The sequence below is a fragment of the Vespa crabro genome, chromosome 11 (genome assembly GCF_910589235.1).
Source record: "Vespa crabro chromosome 11, iyVesCrab1.2, whole genome shotgun sequence".
Lineage (NCBI taxonomy): Eukaryota > Metazoa > Arthropoda > Insecta > Hymenoptera > Vespidae > Vespa > Vespa crabro.
The window spans coordinates 3,805,416-3,825,911 of record NC_060965.1 but is presented as its reverse complement, the minus strand read 5'-3'; the positions used below and the strand labels follow the sequence as shown (position 1 = coordinate 3,825,911).

Here is a 20,496-nt window from a genome sequence, read left to right as displayed (position 1 = left end):
GTAAATATTAAATTAATAAAAATTTGCAATTATATCAATTGAACGTACGTTTTGTAATTATTTACATATCAGGCTTAAAATATAAATAAATATTCTTTAAAAGGAAAATATTATATATTCCATTAATTCACAAAATTAACGACGTTCTTTCTTAATATTAATTTAACTTAATAATGATATTTAATCTTTTTGAAGTTATTAGAATTTAAAATTTAATATGTAAAACGAAAAGTTTAAATACAACGATTTACGATAATTCGAAATACAAATATCTAACTTTGATAATTATTATATGCGTCATGTATTTAAAATGTAACAGGTAAAAATATCGACAGAGAAGCCTTTAATAGAGTATTTCTATACCATTAGATAGTATATGAACGAAACTTTTACAACTACTATCGTTTGGTTACTTCTCCGTTAAATAATTTAGTATCACTCAAAGACACTCTAGCTAAAACCTCGTGTATATACCTTTCACTCTTCTTATTTATAAAACTTTTAACTTTATGGTAAGTTTTATAATTAATGGATAATTTAAAAACTATAACAAATTAATTAATTTTTATATAGTGCTAAGTTATAAAATGACTCTCATTTAGAAAAAAATTACATTTCATCATATCAATATTTCCAAAGAAATATTAAAACATAATGAAACAAATATTTTGCATTTGCATTGTCCATTTGCTTAGCTATATGTGAATCTTGTATACATTCAAACGATCGATTTAAGCATGCATCTGTAGATATAGTAAGTGCAATTATTTTTGTCAAACCTAACCTCAAATTTCACTTTAAATTATACTCAATGACAGCTAATTTAATACAAGAATAAAATATCAACACCTTAAATTACAAGTTCACCATCTAAAAACTGTTCTGATTTTATATTCTGTGCCATATAGTATCAAATTAGATCTTGAGAGACATTTACAATGACTTTCGCCTATTAACGTCGTTGAACAAATAATTGAAGACTATAGTGATCAAGCATACTGATCGAGTAGATACGTGCACTAGATCGACTCGTTAATTGGTCAGACACGTTGCTATTACTACTCTCTTGATCTTCGAAGTCTGTCACCTTCTCTCTATATAGAAATGGAACGTGACCTCGACTGCTAAACAGACTTTTGCGCGCTTTGCGATGCGGTCGCTCGCACCGAGAATTGTTGACTCGGAATGTTAAATATGTAGGTAAACGAACGATGCTATATAAATGGATCGAAACGACCACGACGAATCTCTCTCTCTATCTCTACCTCTCTCTCTCTCTCTCTCTCTCTTTCACTCTCTCACTCTCTCTTGCTCTTATATAGTATCGTCTCTAATTATAATTAAACAAACGAGCAAATAAAATCTCGAATTAATAACAACGAATACACATACGCATATATATATATATATATATATGTGTGTGTGTGTGTGTGTGTGTGTGTGTGTGTGTGTGTGTGTAGAAAGAAACGAGTACGTCGACAAGAATATCTTTCTTCATATAGGTATTCTCGAAACGAGAGCACCTAAACAGCTTATCGTATAAATGAATGTGTTTACATTGCACAACAATGACAAGATAACAGATCTTTCTTCCTCTTTATCATTTATTTTCATTAAATACAAAACTTGTCTTGCTTTTTCTCGAACGTCAACCTAAATACCTATCTTTTTTTTTTTTATCGTCGATAACGACAGAAATTTAACGATGGAAAAACGGAGGATTATTGATGCGACCATTATTGAAGTTATCGAATATTTAAGAACGCACAAAAAGCTTTAACGCTTGAACGCTCGAGAGCTTTGTACTATACGACTAGTAGCTCCGAGAGAATGTTAAATAATACACGTAGGAATACAGTCGGTTTTCTCTTTGTTTTAAAAGCGAACAACATTTATATCGTGAGTGCTTAATTGCATCAGGAAAAAGGAAGAACAAAGAATCGAAAATAAACAAGATACAATTTTGCAGTACTTGTTAAAAGCATTTAATTTTTAACAAGTAATTTAATACCGCGTTTATAATTATAGTTATCCATCCCATGATCCAAGTAATTATTTTCAATGAACGTTGTTCCGAATGAAACAGTATACCTTCTTGGTGATATAACATTTAAATTGTTATTCCATTTGTCGATATAACGAGAAGTGAATGAGCATTAATTAATAATTCATTCATTTACATTACGATTCCAAGCCAAAATTTTATTTTATACAACTATTTATTCAAACTGAATATTATTCTCACATTTTCGAATTTTCTTTTCTTTAAAGTTTTTTTTATTAATGTTTTTATTTGCACCATACAAATAACTTGTTTTTGTTTTTTTTTTTTTTTTTTTTTTTTCTTTAACATGAAGGACGCTTCGTAATAACTACGCAGAAGTTAACAAAAAATAGATAAAATCGATGATTTAAGAAAAAAATTAGTGTATTTTACACTCTGTACTTTCGTTATCGCGTTAATAATTAGAATAAATATTATGAACAAGTCGACTTGTTCATAATAATGTTTTTTTTCGAAAAGATAGGGACTAAAGATTTCTCGTGTTTCAATCTGTTATAATTTTTTTTGAAATGAATACATTGATCACATTAATTGTTTTATTAATATTAAAATACAATGTAAAAGCTTCATCTTCAATTGTAATTCATCGCAAATGCAATTATTTATCGGTTAACACGAACGCAACTAATCGACTAAATCAATTACCTTCTATTTAACTTTTTTTTTTTTTAATTATTCAGTAACGAATTCAAGTTATCTAATGAAAAAGTGTAAAGGGAGATATAGTAGTAGAGAAACTCCATAATTTCATTTCCTAATACGAGTTTCGCGGCTTTGTTTTCTCACCATGTTAAAGGGCTTCCTAAATGTATTAGCGTATAAACGAAAATTGGCACGTCTAATTGTCTCGGCCAACCGCTTATCTCAATTTCTAACAATATTTTTAAAATCGGTATTTGCGAATCTCTTCCTTTTATCTTCTATCCTTCTCAAGTAGAAACGAATCTTTTATTTTGCTAAACGAAAAATGGCCGCAATTTTTTCTTGTATCAAAGAAGATATAAAATGTACGAAGAAGCTAGCATTTCACTATTAGATTAGTTCTTTTTTTTTCTATCTTCGTTTCTCCTTGAAAATATCAAAGATCGTAAAGATTCTAACGAGTCAAGGAAGATTTTTCTTCCTCAGCTTGGTCCATTTAACGAACGGAAACTTACTTTTCGGACTGTCTTATCTAGAGAAAAGCTAGTGTGTTTTTTCTTCGTTAAAGAAAAAAAAAAAAAAAAAAAAAAAAAGGAAAAGAGAAAAAAAAGAAAAAAGAAAGGAAAAAGAATCTAAAACGTAACGAGCTCTTTCGAAGCTCGTTCGGTATAATTTTTAAAAAGGCTTAACATAATCGCGATGATATCACATGCAATAATATCACATGCGATAATATAATTGAGATAAAAATCGATGAACACGCTACATTCCGTAAAACATATTAATAGCCGAATTAAGAAATTAGATCCACGATTTTGTCGTCGTTGCTTTAATAGATCGATTTAATTGCAAATGGTCAAATGAGAAGCTTTTATAAAACGATTTCCTGCAACCGCGGGAGCACGATCGCGACTTTAAAGAGCATAAAAGGGCCGCAATTATGCTGTTAAATAAATAAGACACCCTCCTACAAAAATTGCGCGAAGACGACTAATGCGAAGTTGACCTAATAATACGATTGACCCGTCATACCAGAACATAGTCACGAACAATTATAGTGTATTTGTCTTTTCCTTCTTGCATTGTTACACGACGACATATAAGAATTCTCATTGGAAACTCTCTTGTCTGCTTTCTATGAAATTATCTGACCGCTGTTCGTACGTTATCCTCAGGTGTCTCTCGAGAAATTCGATAATAAAAGAAAAGAAAAAAGAAAAAAAAAAGAAATAAAAAAATAAAAGAAAAAAAAAGAAAATTACCGACGATATTTCACTGAAATTAAGTAGTTTATGCTTTTTTTTTCAATTTTCTTTTCTTTTTAATAAATTTAGTCTAGACGAAGAATAAATCGACGTATAATTTACTTAACTAGAAATGCAATGCTCGTAAAGGACGAAGTAATAAAACTAAATACGTATATACGTGAAATGCGATAACTGTCGCATGACTAATATTGACATATTAAATCCAAATAGTTGAAGTCGAATATTTCATAGAAATGCCGTATTTCTTATTCATGAATTCATTGAACCGTAGGGAGCTAAGGTCTTGCGCGTTGAACATGTTCCTCTTTTATTTTCTGGACTATACGACCCCAAGGATACAATATATTTAAGTTTCTCGAAATAAATCAAGATTATTTAACTAAATGAGAAGTTGAACGTACCTTAATTTTAAAAGAAATAACATAATTTTTCATTTTTACTTATACGTATATCGCGGAAAGGTTTCGTACGCAATTAACAAAAAAATCGCACTCAATCTTTTTTTACTCTTTACTCTGACCGATCAATGAACCCCTCGACAGATGTTTAACCCTTCTATTTTTTTTCTTGGAACGACCCTTACCGTCGCACTTGTGTTTAGGGTTCGAATACGGCGTCTAACACATGTCGCATGCACGAGTGCAATTTTTACGAAAAAGAACCGATGAGCAATACATAGGGGTGTTGTCAAACGATCGTCTCACACTAAATAACAAAATCGATTCACGACACATTGTCCGGAACATTTTTACAAATTCTTCGGCGAGAGAATTCAGCCTATTTGAATTCTTTAAACTTTATTTATTTAATATATATATATATATATATATATATTTTTATTTGTTGACACTCATACACATTATATTTTCTATTTTCTACACATTTTTAATATTAAAGATTTTTAATTCACATCTATTGTAATATATTCAATTATTATTATTATTTTTTTTTTCTTTTCAAGAACAAATTAAATTCTTACGTGTTTCTTTATAACAAAATCTACATTGTCCATTTATTTTATATATTTATCATTATATATCGTTCATATTCTAATAATAGTATAATATCTAATAAGAATAAAATTAATGAAGTAATCTCGTTAATATATTAAGATATTCTTTGAACAAATTTTTCCAGGAAAAATATTCTAAAGAATGAATAGGTTCAATCTCGATCGAAGAGATGAATGAAAGGAGAAAAAAAGAAAGAGAACGAGAAAGAGAAAGAGAAAGAGAAAGAGAAAGAAAAAGAAGGAGAGAGACAATATCTGTTCCGGTAAGGCACAAGAAAGGTTCGAGAGTAAATCGTGCTGGTAGTAGGAAAGAACGAAGCGGAACGGGATTAAGTTCACTCGTAATCCATCGAAACTATCTATCGGAGTTCATTCCGATACTTTGCTCGGTAGTCGTCGGCAAATATCTGTCTGCCTCTTGGCCTTTCTCCGTACAATTCGTTCGAATCGCAGATGTCGGACACATGCGATGCCTCGAGGGAACTTCAGTGACGGAAAGATAACCATTCCATACATAAACGTTCATACAGAGAAAAGAATCCCCGTGTTGTATATCGATATCTGCCATTCGAGCTCTTTTTTCTTCATCCTCGTGAAAAAACCTCGATTCTTTCGAAAATTTCTCATCCTCTCGTTCTCGTTATACTATCCGTGATTGTTCTATTTCCTTTTATTCCTTTTTCTTATTCGTTTTCCAGGGGGAGGGGGGAGAGGGGGGGGGGTTGGGGGAATAAAAAAGAAAAAGAAAAGATTTATTTTCTTTCTCTACGATGACACTTCTTGGCACATAATAGAAAAGATTGCAAGAGTACAACTATTAAATGCAATTAATCGTTGCGATTAATTTATAAGAGTCCTTGTGAGTCACACGTGACTCATACTAAAGCACGTGTCAATAGTTTATTCTTTCTTGACGTTCTCTCAAACTAAAATACTCTTCGCGAATCGCGAAATAAATTGCGACTGAATTTTACGAACGATTACGAAACGTAACAGCTTTTCCATTCTTATCGTACGTTTAAGATCGATACAAATTTTTCCATTAACAAAGACATAACGTCTGCCTTTTACTCGTGGCATTAAGAAACATCGAAATTCATGGCACGTACTTACGTGCCACGGAGAAACCGTTCCCTCGCCCCCTTCGCATTCTCAAAACCAACCGGACGCTAAGCGTATCGCTTAGGGTCCTGTTTAGGGTGGCCCTGGAGGACCCCGGTTGAACACGTGTGCGCGGTAGATAACCTCATAGGGGAAGTACAAAGAGGGGAAGGATTAAAGAGGGAGAGAGACAGAAAGAGAGAGAGAGAGAGAGAGAGAGAGAGAAAAGGTATACAGATGCCAAAAGCATCGGTGACGTTGGCAGTATCGGTAAAACGCACGATCGACGCGCCTAGAACGCTCGTATTATCGTCTGCGCGCCAGGATTTCAACGACGATTGCTCGACGAGAGACACGCGGTGGAAAGAGAGAGAAAGAGAGAGAGAGAGAGAGAGAGGAGAGAGAGAGAGAGAGAGTTCAGTCGTTTCGTGGCTGCCGAGTTGACCGGGCGTGTCGTATCGAGCTCACACAAGCTTTCGCGCCGGTTCCGTGTTCACCTTTACGTTTATCTTCCTATCTTCTTCAAATCCATCTCAACGTTTCAATAACTTTCGAATCTCGAATAAGAGAATGGATTGTACAACGCTCTCGAAGATTCTCTCATTCCTGGCGTTGATACGTAAGTTTCGAGCTAAGAAAAAAAATTTCACGAAGGGTGAAACTTATATCTTTTTTTCCTCTTTCTTCCTTCTTCTTTTCCTTTTTTTTTTTTTTTTTTTTTACTCTTTCTCTTTGATTGCAAAAGAATACCAACAGTAGAAATGTGTCTAATCGATTTCAATCCGTGAGAAACGTTGTGATGAGATCCGAAAATTTAAAACGCATGTTTCGCAAAAATTCATTCCTAGTGTAATTTTAAATTTGTTCATTTTTGTCGTTAAACGAGGGCAGGATAAGAGGAGAAGAGAGAAAAAAGTTAAATAAAGAGATACCTACTATAGCTATGAAAGAAATATATTATTGATTCGTGAAGTGGAACCTATCGCTACGTTTTTGATCATTGGATGCAACTGAATGGAAAATTACAAATAAAAATCGAAATTAATTAATAATAAGAATAATTAGTAATAATAACATTTTGACGATGACCCGAAATATTCGAGTTTGTTTTTTACGTAAGTAATATAACGACTATGGACGTCCCTGTCGTGTTTGTTCGTTAAATATTTATTTAATATGCGTTATAACGGATAGGGGAAACAAGGAGAAGGGGAGATATATTCGGTGTACGTGCTTTCCTCGTACAGCTTCCACTTCGCGATTACTATGCAAGCAAGGATGGTGCAATAAACGACGATATCGTCATAAAAAATCATAGGGTAGATTCCGATCTTAAAGAAAGAAAAATGAAGAACGAATGATTTCCTTTAACGACAAGACGATTAAATATAATCGTATGCATAACGTCGAACAGCATTTTTTACTCAAATCATGTTAACAAGCACGACGCTTTAACGGTTCGTAAAAGCGGTCGGTGAATTTATTTTTCACGAACGATAAAATTCCTCGCTCCCTCTTTTCCTACTTCTTTTTTTTCTTCTTCTTCTTCTTCTTCTCCTTCTTCTTCTCCTTCTTCTTTTTCTTCTTTTTCTTCATTTCTTTTTCCCGAGTTCACCAGCTTTTTATTAAGATCCGCGAAATCTCTACGTCGAGAAAATACGAAGAAGTCGTTTAAATTCGATCTTGTAGAAAATTCGTATCCACCATTTTCAAAGCGAAAGAGGGGAAAAAAAAGAAAGGAAAAAGAAAAAGAAAAAGAAAATAAATATGTTCAAACGATTCTTCTAAGATTCGTTCACGATCTTACATAGTAGTACATATATGGCGTTATTAATGCGAGTCGTACGAGACGTAACTTCGTGAAATTACTTATAAGTTTGACCTATGGTGGTTAAGTTCAAGGCAACAAAGGATTTGTACAATAGCTTTCGTTCGTACTGATCGGAAAACTTCAAGCTCGTTCGAGTTACAAACTACATTTGAAAAGTGTACTTTAAACGATGGCGTTCTTGACGAAAATGATTTTTCTTTTTTTTTTTTTTGTTTTTAAAAACTCGTTACATTGTACGGTAAAAAAAATGAGCTTATGATCGAGTCTCATTCCTTCTTTCGTAAAAATAGATTAGCAACGTGTCCGTGGTCGCGTAAAACGTGAAAGTTACATGCCTTGCGAAAATAGTACGAAAATAAACTGTTTTTAGCGTTACTTTGCCTATAGCCACTCAAAACTCTAAACGTGAAAATAACTCGCGAGAGGAAAAAAACTATTGCCTCGCAATGAGATAAAATAATTAATATCGATAGAACATTTATTATTTATTATCACAATATGACGTTACTATTGAAAAGTGGAAAAAAGAAAGGAAAAAAAAAAAAAAGAAAATACAAATTTCTTGTATTTTTAGAGTAGTAATATTCTGTTATTAGAGATGCTAATCCTATTGTTGTCGTCTCGTGAGAGCAAACAATAACTCAGAAGAAAGGTCGATCGGCCGAAAAGACATGGAAATTCAAGGATCGTCCGATTACGCTATTGCTTGTTGACGTCGAATAAACTCGTCGATGCTCTAATGCATTTCATTTATCTATTTTTGTCGTAGCTGGTCTATCTATCGATCTCGTTCGTCTACCAAGAATGAAACGGTCTCGTTAAAAAGTTCCACAGGAATAAGCGTCAGGCGTTTCTAACGCGTCTTCGGCGTTTCTACTTTTATCGTACATACAAAGATACGTCGTGGAATTCGTTGACGACGCGTCTGTTTATGTTCTTATCGCTTAGGATAACTCATCTCAGAGATTTCTGAACGTTTCTCTAAGAGATCGATCGTCTTCAAAGTGACACATTGTATACATGCTCGAAGCTTCTTTGATTATAGATAAATTACATGAAAGGAAGAACGAGAAATGTAAATTTCGATAATGTCGAATCGATTTTATGATCGCATGTATAATGAAATTGATGGGTAATAACCGACCGAACCGATAGCGTTTAACCGAAGCTTCATAATTCTTATTAGAAAAATCGCAATGCCATTATTGAAAATCGTTTGCGTTCGTTCAAGGTAAAATTTCCAAATGAAAGGTATTATAAAATCGATAAGCCAGTTGATATATACATTTTCCTTTTCCCATATTTTTAAAGAGTGTCGGTTATGCCTAGATGTAGGTCGGACCTTCTCTTCTTTATGAATCTAAAAAAAAGAAAAAAAAAAAAAAAAAAAAGAAGTAAGACAAACATCACGGACGTTAACGAGAATAGACTGGCTACTCTAATTAAGAAACAAACGCTATCTCGCGACCAATCGTTAATTCTATTACAAATGGTATGTCTCACAATTGAGTAATTAAATTTGATGAAAAAAAAACAAAAGATTAATAGTTGAGAGTGCGTGACTTTCTTGATATCAATTTTATCCTTTTAATTTCGAATATTAAGAATGAACGAAACGAGATACGATCTCTTTTTTTGTTTTTTTTTTTTTTTTGTTTTACATACGTATCCATCTGCGAAAATGTTCGTTTCATATTATTTCGTTATGGTCCGGAAAAGGGCGATACGAATAATCGACGAAATGGAATTCAAACGGAGAAGGTACATACCAATTCTGTGGATAATTTCGTACGGTTTGTTAACACTTCCAATCAAATTATCCATAAAACGTGTGACGCAAGAACTCGGCTTATTATACATTACGCGGTGCAATATCTGTTTCATTTGTTTGTCCTTTTTTTTTTTTTTTATCGTAAATCCAACGAAAGGAGTTTGCGTACGAGTCCACAGTGATTTACTCTTATTTCGCCACCGATAAATTGAGTCATCGCTCGATGTACCGTGATATTCATTGGGGAATCATTTTTACAAAATGTTCGTGTGCTATTTTTAACGAGAAGATTAACAACAACAACAACAACAACAATAATAACAACAATAAAAACAAACGAAACATAAAAATATAATATCGTTTCGCTAAAATACGATGGAATATTTTTCTTATATTTTTCTTTTTTTTTTTTTCTGTTTTCTTTACAACTTTTTTCAATTATATCAAACATTTGGAACGTCCTACGTCCTTGTTTACGTATTAATTAATACTCCCGAGACAATTACTTGCAACTTATGAAAATATATATTAGCGTTACTAACTTCATTTCTTCGGCGTTTAATTCTCCAAGGGAAGAAAGCGATGAGTGACAAATTGTTATTACTGTATGTATAGTTTGGCAATCTCGCAACAAGAAAGTCACGTTTACATTACGATTGCGCGATTTATATCGCATTATGTTCCGATTCGAGACGTTGAAAGTCGATATCGATGTCATACCTTCATCTGCGGTACAAAATGAAATTTTTAAACGAATATTAAATCTATCCGAGATCGTAACTTATATCCGTTTGAAAAGCTATCCTTTCGAACGACGAATATTTCCAACGGTTGTGTCAAACTCGAATGATGTATCAGTCGGTAGCGTCCTTGCGTGACAGAAATTCATTATTTTCTTTGAAGCATTAGAATTCATGGGCCTTGTTTAGTAGCGACTGTTTTATATTCTTTCTCTGACCATTCTCTTTACAAAGATTATTATGCTCTTCATTCTCCTTACGCTTGTCAAGTTCAAACAGAGATTGATGCCCCATGAATAAGGTTAAATTATTACAGAGAAAAGAACCTGTCGAAAAATTCTCACGATCTATACATATTTCGAAATAAAATAAATAAAATGTATACGATCAATAATTAGGAACTAACTAGGCGACGTCGTATATTTAAGAATAGAAGGACATTGTCTCGTAAAATTGCTAAAAAATTATTAAGAATAATTTTCAAGGAACATTAATGTATCATCTATAGGTCTATAATATTCAACTTCCGTTTTTGCGACATAATGTAAATTGCATGACGCAACGTCTCATTGTACAGGACGGAAATATCGGTCATAAATATCTCAAACATCGACAAGTTTAGCCGATGATTCGCAGAAGAATCCGACACCTTGTTGGTATACTACGTACATACATATATATATATCGCGATCATTATCCGTTCGCTATGTTGTACACCAATCGATTTACATATTTATCATCTATCTTGCTCTATTTTTCTCTCGATTTGCAGCATTAAGAAACACGAGTATAAGCAACTTCACACTTCTTCAAAAACAAACGTAAATGTAAACTATTCGAGTAAGAATGTTCTTCGTTAGTCCTTCGTGAATCTTCTCAAAAAGAATTTTCCACGTGAAACGTTCGTAAGTCTGACTTTTATTATACTCTTGCAATAATCATCGTTAATGGTTAACATTCTTATGCATAGATAGATCGTTCTTGCTTTCGTTTGAGTAGAAAGTAAATCGGTGAAATTGAATATTCATGTGAGTGCGATACCTTGCTCCTTTAGTAAGATCGAAGTCAAGTAGTCGAATAAAATTGTTCGTGGAAAAGTTAAAGAAAATGAGAAATATATGATTATTTGCAATTGGTATTATACACGATCGTAATTGAAAAACAGAAAGTTTAAGAGAGGAGATATAATTATTATATTAAGAGAGAAGATTAACTATTGGATAGATATAAATCTGTTGATTAGATATAAATCGTTGAGTACACAAAGTTAAGAGAACTTTTCATGATCAAAGAAATCCCTTATCAGCAAGAACAACGAGGAAGCGTACAAAAGAAAGGAGAAGCATTTTAAAAGACCTTCTACTATAATTGGCTTATCCATCGGCTCGAAAGTTAGAGTAAACAAGGAGTCGAAGGAATGAGAGCATCTTGTAATGTAAGATGCATTTCGAATTAACGCGAACCGATTTCCCTGGTACTTCTGTTCCCATTGAAAGTACTATGAAAGCGAACTGTACTTTGGACAGTACGAATTGGAAAAGCGTATTTCGCCGGCATTGCTAATTCCTAACCGGTGCTATCATTGAGTAGAAATAATGACGCAAGAGAATCGCTTTCACCGAACTCTAGGATCAAGAGGAAGATTCATTTGAAATTATTCGTTCTAATTTACTTGTCGGATTCTTCGAGTTGTTTGAGAGAAAAGAAAAAAATAATGCCATGCCAAATACTTTTTTAAGATCATTATTTTTCAAATAGAATGCGAGTTTTACTGGTACTCGATTTTATTTGAACTCGATTTCTCTTTGTGACAAACTACCGATTGTTTTAGTAATTAGAACGAACTAACTTCTCTTTCTATATCTATCTCTCTTTTTATAGTCTCTCAACGCAATGTCTTGGAAAGGTTCGCACGGATCCCAGAGTGGCGAACAGCACTAGAAATCGCACGATAGGAAAAAAGCCATGGAGAGACCGGTCTCTCTCTCCCCTTCTTTCTCTCACGTTTTCCATCGCGAGAGAGACCGGTCGTCGTTCACAGAGAGAACACTGTGCGTGACCGCTGGACCGGAAACGGGTCACTCGTGGCCATTGTGGCGGGAACGTGTTTCGTACCGATCTATTCTCAGGGGAAAAAGGGAATATGAATGGTTACTATTCCAGGGATGAAGATCCTTCGGTATAACCGAAAAAAAAGAGTCTAGTTAAAAATCCTGGTATTACATCCGAGTATTTTCATTGAAATTACACGAAATTTCAATGAAATGCTTGCTTGACTTTTTTCCCGTGACATATTAAATACGATGATTATTTTATTTTATCATTGAAACGTTACGTGCACTATCATTATTAAAAATATAAGAACAATCGTAAAGCCTTTTAGACGATATATGATATACGCTTTGAACAATCCTGACGTTTTACGCGATCTTCCAATACAAAGAAGTCAACTCTACTTTGGAAAATTCTTCTTTGCTTGTATGGGATAAAGTTGAGAGAGTAGTTCGGAGCTGGGGTTTGGGTGTGCTGAAGAGACTAGGTCGAGAAACTACAGCTGACTGAAATTTGTGACGCTGAGCCGATACGATAGAACGTGCATCCGATATCGACGAATGTTGAATATCGGTAATCGTTACTTAAAGGGTGCCAAAGGGGTAGATAGAAGGGGTTGAATTTCTTGGGGTAGATTCTAGAATCTCTTGGGATTTTATTCTATGCATGGTAAATCGATCGATAGGAAAATAGCGTGTCATCTGATTTCACTGATAAATTTCTGAAAATGATTTTCCTTCTATTTGAGTTTAACGTGTTCCTTATTGAATCCAAAATTTTGATCGTCACTTTTTTCCTTGCGATATTTTAAAGGATATATAATAATATAAAGATAAAAAAAAAAGAAAAGCAGTACTTTTTGTTGTTTTGAATATTCATTATTTTTATTACGATATAATACGGATTAGTTGACCGATTTCACAAGTGTTACTTTTGAAACTCGTTAGATTTTTCATATCCTAATGTCACTCAAAAGCTCCGTCTTGTGTTACTCTGAAGATATTTAATTCATGACCTTTCTCTCTTCTCTTCCTCTTATTTTTTTTTCTCTTTTTTTTTTTTTTTTTACATCAAATAAAAATTCAGGAGTTTAAATGCAAAGTGAAGTCTTCCTCGCGAAAAGCAAAAAAAAAAAAAGAAAAAAAATAAAAAAGAAAAGAGAGAAATCATTACGCGGTCGGAAAGTTCGGTAAAAAAAAATTACTTTCGTCCATGCAATCGGGAACTGGAACGAGAATTATAATAATTACTATTCTCGAGAACATCCCGAGTCGTAGGTAATATACTCTTCTGAGAAACAATACTGAAAGATCATACAAAGCGAACCAGCGATGTAAATATGTAGATACATACATACATAATGCAAATGAAAAGCAGGTCAAAAGCCTCAAAAACCTAGGCTTTTCTGATACTTCGTTAACGTTTATACGCAAATCAAGTTCAAGTTCTAGTGTCAAAAGCTTGACGTTATTTCATTAAAACTAAACCTTTTAAGGGATGCTTAGAAAAAGAATTATTCCCGTTGTCGCGTAAATATTCATTACAAATGATTTTCCATCCTAATATCGAATCAGAATACGAAAAAAAAAAAATGATTTAATCGCAATCATATAAAGTGACATCGATATCATTCCCCTATGTGGAGTATAAGATATAGAAAAAGTAAAAAGGAAGGGGAAGGGGAAAAAAAAGAGAGAAAAATAATTGAAGAGAGTAACGAGTTGATAAGGATGGTAACGAACAAGCGTGATTATCGATCGAGTTCTCGGACACAATGAGAAGGTTCTCTCGATGTGGTGGTAGTCGAGTTACGAGATTCTCTTCTCCACCCCAAGTCCTTCCGAGCTTCGTGCCGCGAGGAATTCTCGGTCTGTTCAATTATGGAGCGACTCTGTCGAATATTGGGTCAAAGGTCGAGGGGTCTCGAGAATACTAATGCGGAAGGTCAAGTCTCGCGCGAGTGAGGTCAAAATACGACTACCAGTTAAGATCGAAGATGTTCACGCACACAGATAGATAAGCGAGAACGATGCGGAAGATAAAAGCGAAATTCTTTTCTTCCTTTTACAGAATACGCCATGTGTGGAATCGCACCGGACCCGAAGACCTTCTTCCCGGCGATCGAAGGTAATCTGACAAAGATCGTCTGGGCTCATGCCGTCAATAGCCAAGCTAACTTGTCTAAGGCACTGAACACAGGTGAGTTCATTTTCATTGTAGAGAATGTCATATTTTAATCGACTCGCGAAAATATCATTCCAATGAGATAAAAATGGAATACCGTATGACGACGATCATTTTCCTTTTTTATCGTTCCTTTTACTTCCGTGCGGCTTTAAAAAAAAGTTTTTGAAGGACGGCTATCAAAGACGACGATAGAGAATCGATTTATTGGCTTGTCGATATGCCTATCAGCGTACGGGCTATTTGAACTCGAAGTAATTACCATGAGGTATGATGGTAAATCTTTGTTTACCATAATCCACTTTTTGTATCCTTGTTAACTTATAAACTCGACTATTAATGCATTCGCGTCACGGTATTCATTTCTCTCTTCGTATACGAAAGATGACATGATGGTAATGACGGTGATGAGAGAGAAAGAGAGAGAGTGAGAGAGAGAGAAAAAGAAAACTATAAAAAAACTTTTAGAGTGAGCTTCGAGTGAATACCAATTTTTTCTTTTCTCAGCGATACTCAAATCTCTTGATTCCTTTATAAAATATCACGTCGAAAGAATTCCAAAAAATTCATTTCGATATTGTCAAGAATCGTTTAATCGTTTAATCGTAAAATCTTTTCGAAATATCATGAATGGAATAAATTTTTTAATAATTAATCTATTTGTATTTAATTATTATCTCTTATCTCTCGGGGATACTTGTGAAATGATATGTTCGCAATGGATGGAATGGATTAATGACAACTCAACGCTGACGTACAGAGCGCTTATGATATTCGATACGTTTATTAGTATCTGACCCTCAATTTTTCGACAACGTATATATATATATATATATGCTCTTCTTATTAAAGTGTCCACTCCACATGAGTACATATATATAATATATATATATATACACTGTTCAGTACGAAAAAGTTAAAATATTGGACGAACGAAACGGTACGGAGAACATTGGATAAAAGCCTTGATCGAAGGCATGGAAATATTTGACCTTGAAACTTATATACCACGAGAAAGTAATTCTAAAGTAGACAATGGAAGCTCGAAGATATGGAGGGGAACAAAAAGGGTTAGGGCGTTTCCCTTCTCTTTCTCTTGCTTCGTCTCTCCTAAGGACGACTTAAAAGTCTCGTTTAACAATGCGAAGAGAGAGAGAGAGAGAGAGAGAGAGAGAGAGAGAGAGAGGGAGAGAGAGAGAAAGAGAGATAGAGAGATAGAGAGAAGGAGAGAGAAAGTCGCGAACGTCGTGTCGACTCGCAGCCTCTTTAGGCATGATCGATATTCGTTGCACGTGTGCGCGTTTTCCGTTTCCCTCTTGCTTCTGCTTCCGTCTCTATCTCTATATATACGTCTCTCTTTTTCTCTCTAAGTATTTACAAGTCTCATAGTTTATATGTGTTTCGCGAATATACACTAAACGTAGTTGCTTTTTTAAAGACGACATCATGATGCTCGAAGCCGACGTCGTGATAGGCAACCTGAACAATTCCATTAGCAATAATACGAACATACCGATAATGGCTCATCCACCGGATACAGAGAGCGATCTCTCTCTTGAAGAGTTTCTCTCGAGTGCTCTTAATAGTACCAAGGGCGTAAAACTTGATTTCAAGACACTCGATGCCTTCGAACGCAGCAAACCTATACTTGCCGAAAAACGAAAAAAGGTATGTATCTATAAAATAATTTGATAAAATAAAAATGATACGATTGAAACAAGAACAGAGAAATGTTGACAATTTCTATAAAAAGATTAATCTAAAGTTTTCCAAGTTGACAAAATGTATATACATATACACGTTCTATTACTATTAAAACGAAAAATGTTTCGTATAGCTGGTAGTATCGATCCCGTGACTTGCTTATTTTTTTTTATGCCTCTTTATATATACCTATACCTATGTAGATTACAAACGACACACTTTATAAAATATGCAGAGATTTGTTGCGAAGAACTCGTGAGAACAAAGGACACAGCTTATTAATAATAATTTTCTTTTATTGTCTTTCAGTTCACCAATCCTTTGTTCTTAAATGCCGACATTCTACCTGGACCGGTTGACGCCAAAACTATTCCACTCGATTCCAAATCCTTCCTGACCGGTGCAATGGAAGTTTTTCCAGAAAGTATCCTATCTATTGGTTGGACGACCAGGTAAATCCAAAAATATGTTGCTCGAGCGAGTTAATTCATTTTCCTTGTCTAAACCTGTTTAGTATATTTACGTTACTTTTGACACGGTGATTATTAATTATAAAATTATAGAAAAAAAGTATAACGAGTACTACTTGATATTTTTTTCTTCTTTTTTTTTTTTTTTTTTTTTTTTCTTTGCTCCACACCTTCCGCGGAATGTGATGCTGCGATAAAGCAATAGAAAGAGAAAGAGAAACAAAGAGAGACAAAAAAATTTGTTCAAAAAGAACGATAAAAAAGTAAATACATATACGCTTGAGCTACATAAGCGTAAATGAGTTTACGTTCACCTTCACCTTTACCTTTATTCTCATTCACCAGCGTAATATATAAGAATATGAATAAAACAAAAAGAAAAAAAAAAGATATAAAAAGATATTAACATTAATCTAAAAAAAAAAAAAAGGAGAGAGTGAAAATAATAATAATCAAGAGATTACTTCGTGACGATAAATATTACTGTCTTTAGAATTTGCGTAAAAAGAAAACGTAAAGAAATGAACGTAACGAATAAAGGTTTACAGGTTGAGACCCACAAATGGTGTCACTCGACAAAAGATTTTTACTAAAGTAAAAAATTGATTTCAATAAGAGGAACGCCTTCTAAAGATTCACAGAAAAAACATTTTTGTTATCTTTTCTTTTCTCCTTTCAGATATGGGTCAGAGTTCAACATAACCGAAGGCCATTACACGACAGAACAGATCCAGAAGATGATAGAAACCTTAACGGAGAATAAGGTCTCTCAGTCGATAACTTATCCAGTGAGAGCAGGTCTCGTTGCTAACGACATTAGCGCCATGAAAACGTTGCTAAATCGAAGCTCGAGCTTTGGCAATGTAACTTTAACCATCTGGTCTAGCCACGGCGATCAAGTCGACACGAAGAAACTCTCCGAGTTGATAACAACGATCGGCGTTGATAAGGTCTATGTCGATGTTCCAGAAGATGTTTGGAACAATCTCGACTTGACTAGCGGTTCGTCGACCTTTAATGTCGCAATGATGACCGCGATGATGCTCCTTTCGTTCCTTTTTGTCAGGATGCTGTGAAGCAATCTATGTGAGGATCAATCGCGGTTTTTAGAAAATACAACTTTACAAGATGCGAGCATCTTCGTCCATTCTGGACGACGTCAAACAAGAATGAACGCTTTAGATCTCGCAATTTCGCTTACCGCCGATCAATTTTTGAAGATCGTTCATCGAAGGATCGTCGTTTTCCTTACCATTTTTTTTAATCAGCTGCAAGGTCAAACGTTTTTCTGTCTTGATTCTTCGTATTTTTCTTCATCGTCATCTTCCTCTTCCTTTCCGTACGCGCAACGAAAATAAACGAGGAAGATTTCGGGGGACGAATTCTTACGAATTTGTCGTAGTCGTTTAAAAAAATTAAATCAACATACACAATTCCTTTCGCTTATAAATATTAATAATAATCGAACAGTAGGGATAATTCACTTGTAGGATTAGACGCACAATTTTATCAAATACCGTTTTATACATTTAACAGAAATGTCATTTGATTCATTGAGAATCTCATCAAACGAGATATATACGAATTGCCTGAAAATAATCATAAGATTTTATCATCGGTGTATCGCTGTTATTTCAAAATTATAATCTAATTGAAATTTACCGCAAGAATCTTAATCAAAATTTTTAGGTCGATTGAGGAAATAATATTCTTGAATCCTAGATAATTTAATTTTTAATAGGACACAAAATGTAAACAGCATTGAGAACGTTTCGCATCACAAAATTAACATTGCCTCTTATCATATTTGTTTATGAACGTATTATTAATTCTCTAGCGCGAGATCGCTCTAATTAAAAGATAAGAAATTATACTTCCTTTCATAACGGATAATTATTTTGGCTAAGTTTAACTTTGAACGCATACTTTGAAAGAAAGATTACAAAGTTTTACATTTTTTATGAACGCTTAAAAAAATTTTTTTTTTTTTTTTTTATATATATATATATATATCATCTTTAAAGCATCTTATTTGTTGATTATTCAAAACTTCGGAGACATTCTGTACCTACAATTAACATATCTCTCATTCAATGTCCTAGATGCAAATAAGCTGATAATAGGAATTTATGTAAGCCACATATCTAAGCCAAAGGATATAATAATATTTAAATGTATAAATACGGTGCAAGAGCACTGCGTTTGTTAACGAAACAATAAAATTATTTACAATCCTACGAATAAAGTATCTATTCTATTCCTAATTCGAATGTCGGCTAACCACATTCATTTTCTATTCATCGTGGATGGTTAGTTTGTAATCCTACTGATCGATGAATCCTCAGGTTCAGTCGTGTCCTCGAATATGCTAGAGTTGAAAAATCCCAACTTGTATACCTGCGCTAATCGTGCTTAGAAAATTTTCCTTAGTGCATTCTAAATAGGATTAACTGTTATTTATTATGAAAGAAACATCTTTAAAGATGTTGCCGAATTTTTCTTCTACCTCAACATCTTCTCAAATATAGAATTCACCTTGAAAAATGAATAGGAAATATTTCTATCCGATATTATTAATAAATATTAAATTACAAAACTTTATGAAGCTTTATGAATGATGAGAAAATTGACGTATCCTGCTAAATAATCAGGAATATTATTTGACATTATATAACATCACAAAGATATACAATTTTTCGTGAACACAATTACATTGGAAAGAAAGATAAAGAGATTTCAAGGTAAGCTCGATGAAAAGGCAAGATTGTGAAGAACATAAAAGGTGTCGATAGCGTAGCTCGCCATGTCAAAGGTCGTTCGACTAGTACAGACGTCCTTGAGAGACAGAAGAAGCCATTCCGGTTATCACAATCATTCTTAGCTGCGTACAGACGTTGCCTTGTCGTCCCTTCTAGGCAGGTGCAACGCAATTACTTTCGACGTGTGCGATCGCAATCATCGTTGTAAAATCTCTTCTCCGTCCTTTCCCTTTCTATCTCTGTCTCTCTCTCTCTCTCTCTCTCTCCTTCTCTCTCCTTTTCAAAAAGGAAATGAAGGATCCAACGATCGCAATTAAGTTTCCGATACGAGCAAAAACTTGATTGTCTACCTCGCGACTCCTCAATCTTCTTGATTATCGTAAAAAAGAATTAAAGGAAGTTGAAATAATTTTTATTTCTAAACTCATAATAGTTATGTGAAATAGGTGAATAACGTGTATGCGGATAATGTATTCGATCGTAATAAATATAAAATAAAGTCGAAAATGAGTCTATTGCGTAGGCCTATGAACTTAATCTTTGCGATAACCTTTTTGAACCAGGACAAAAGAGACGTCGGCATCGATGTCGGAAGTGTCAACGAACGATACGATAAATTCATTTTCATTACTTTTCTCACTTAATAATTCCGTTGATCCGTCGAATGGTCGCGTTTATTGAAAAAAAAATTATCCTCCTTTTTACTATCTCCTCGGTTCACGGACTCTTGATATATCTATGACTAGAAAAGCGTAACAAGAGGAAACAACAAATTGATCATTCTGCAAAACGATCTATGCATAAACGCGGAAAACTTTAAACTGATGGATAGATATTCGTGGCAAAGAGCGAACCACTTCCAAGTGGAACAAATCGGTACTTTGAGCACGGTTCTTG

The 20,496-nt window shown here is 33.9% G+C and overlaps 1 protein-coding gene across 3 annotated transcripts; it reads left to right on the top strand.

Annotated features, from left to right (window-relative positions):
- The first annotated feature begins 369 nt into the window (after positions 1-369).
- LOC124428255 (protein FAM151B) lies at positions 370-19,077 on the top strand. 3 transcript variants are annotated; one of them, XM_046972147.1, is made up of 5 exons: positions 370-512; positions 14,553-14,681; positions 16,105-16,334; positions 16,680-16,822; positions 17,520-19,077. In XM_046972147.1, exons 2-5 carry the CDS (start codon positions 14,561-14,563, stop codon positions 17,914-17,916), a joined length of 891 nt encoding a protein of 296 aa, XP_046828103.1. In that variant the 5' UTR covers positions 370-512; positions 14,553-14,560; the 3' UTR covers positions 17,917-19,077. The 3 variants fall into 3 exon arrangements, with proteins under 3 accessions (XP_046828103.1, XP_046828102.1, XP_046828104.1); XM_046972146.1 differs by lacking the exon at positions 370-512 and adding an exon at positions 6,409-6,707; XM_046972148.1 differs by lacking the exon at positions 370-512 and adding an exon at positions 14,310-14,465.
- The last annotated feature ends 1,419 nt before the right edge of the window (positions 19,078-20,496 follow it).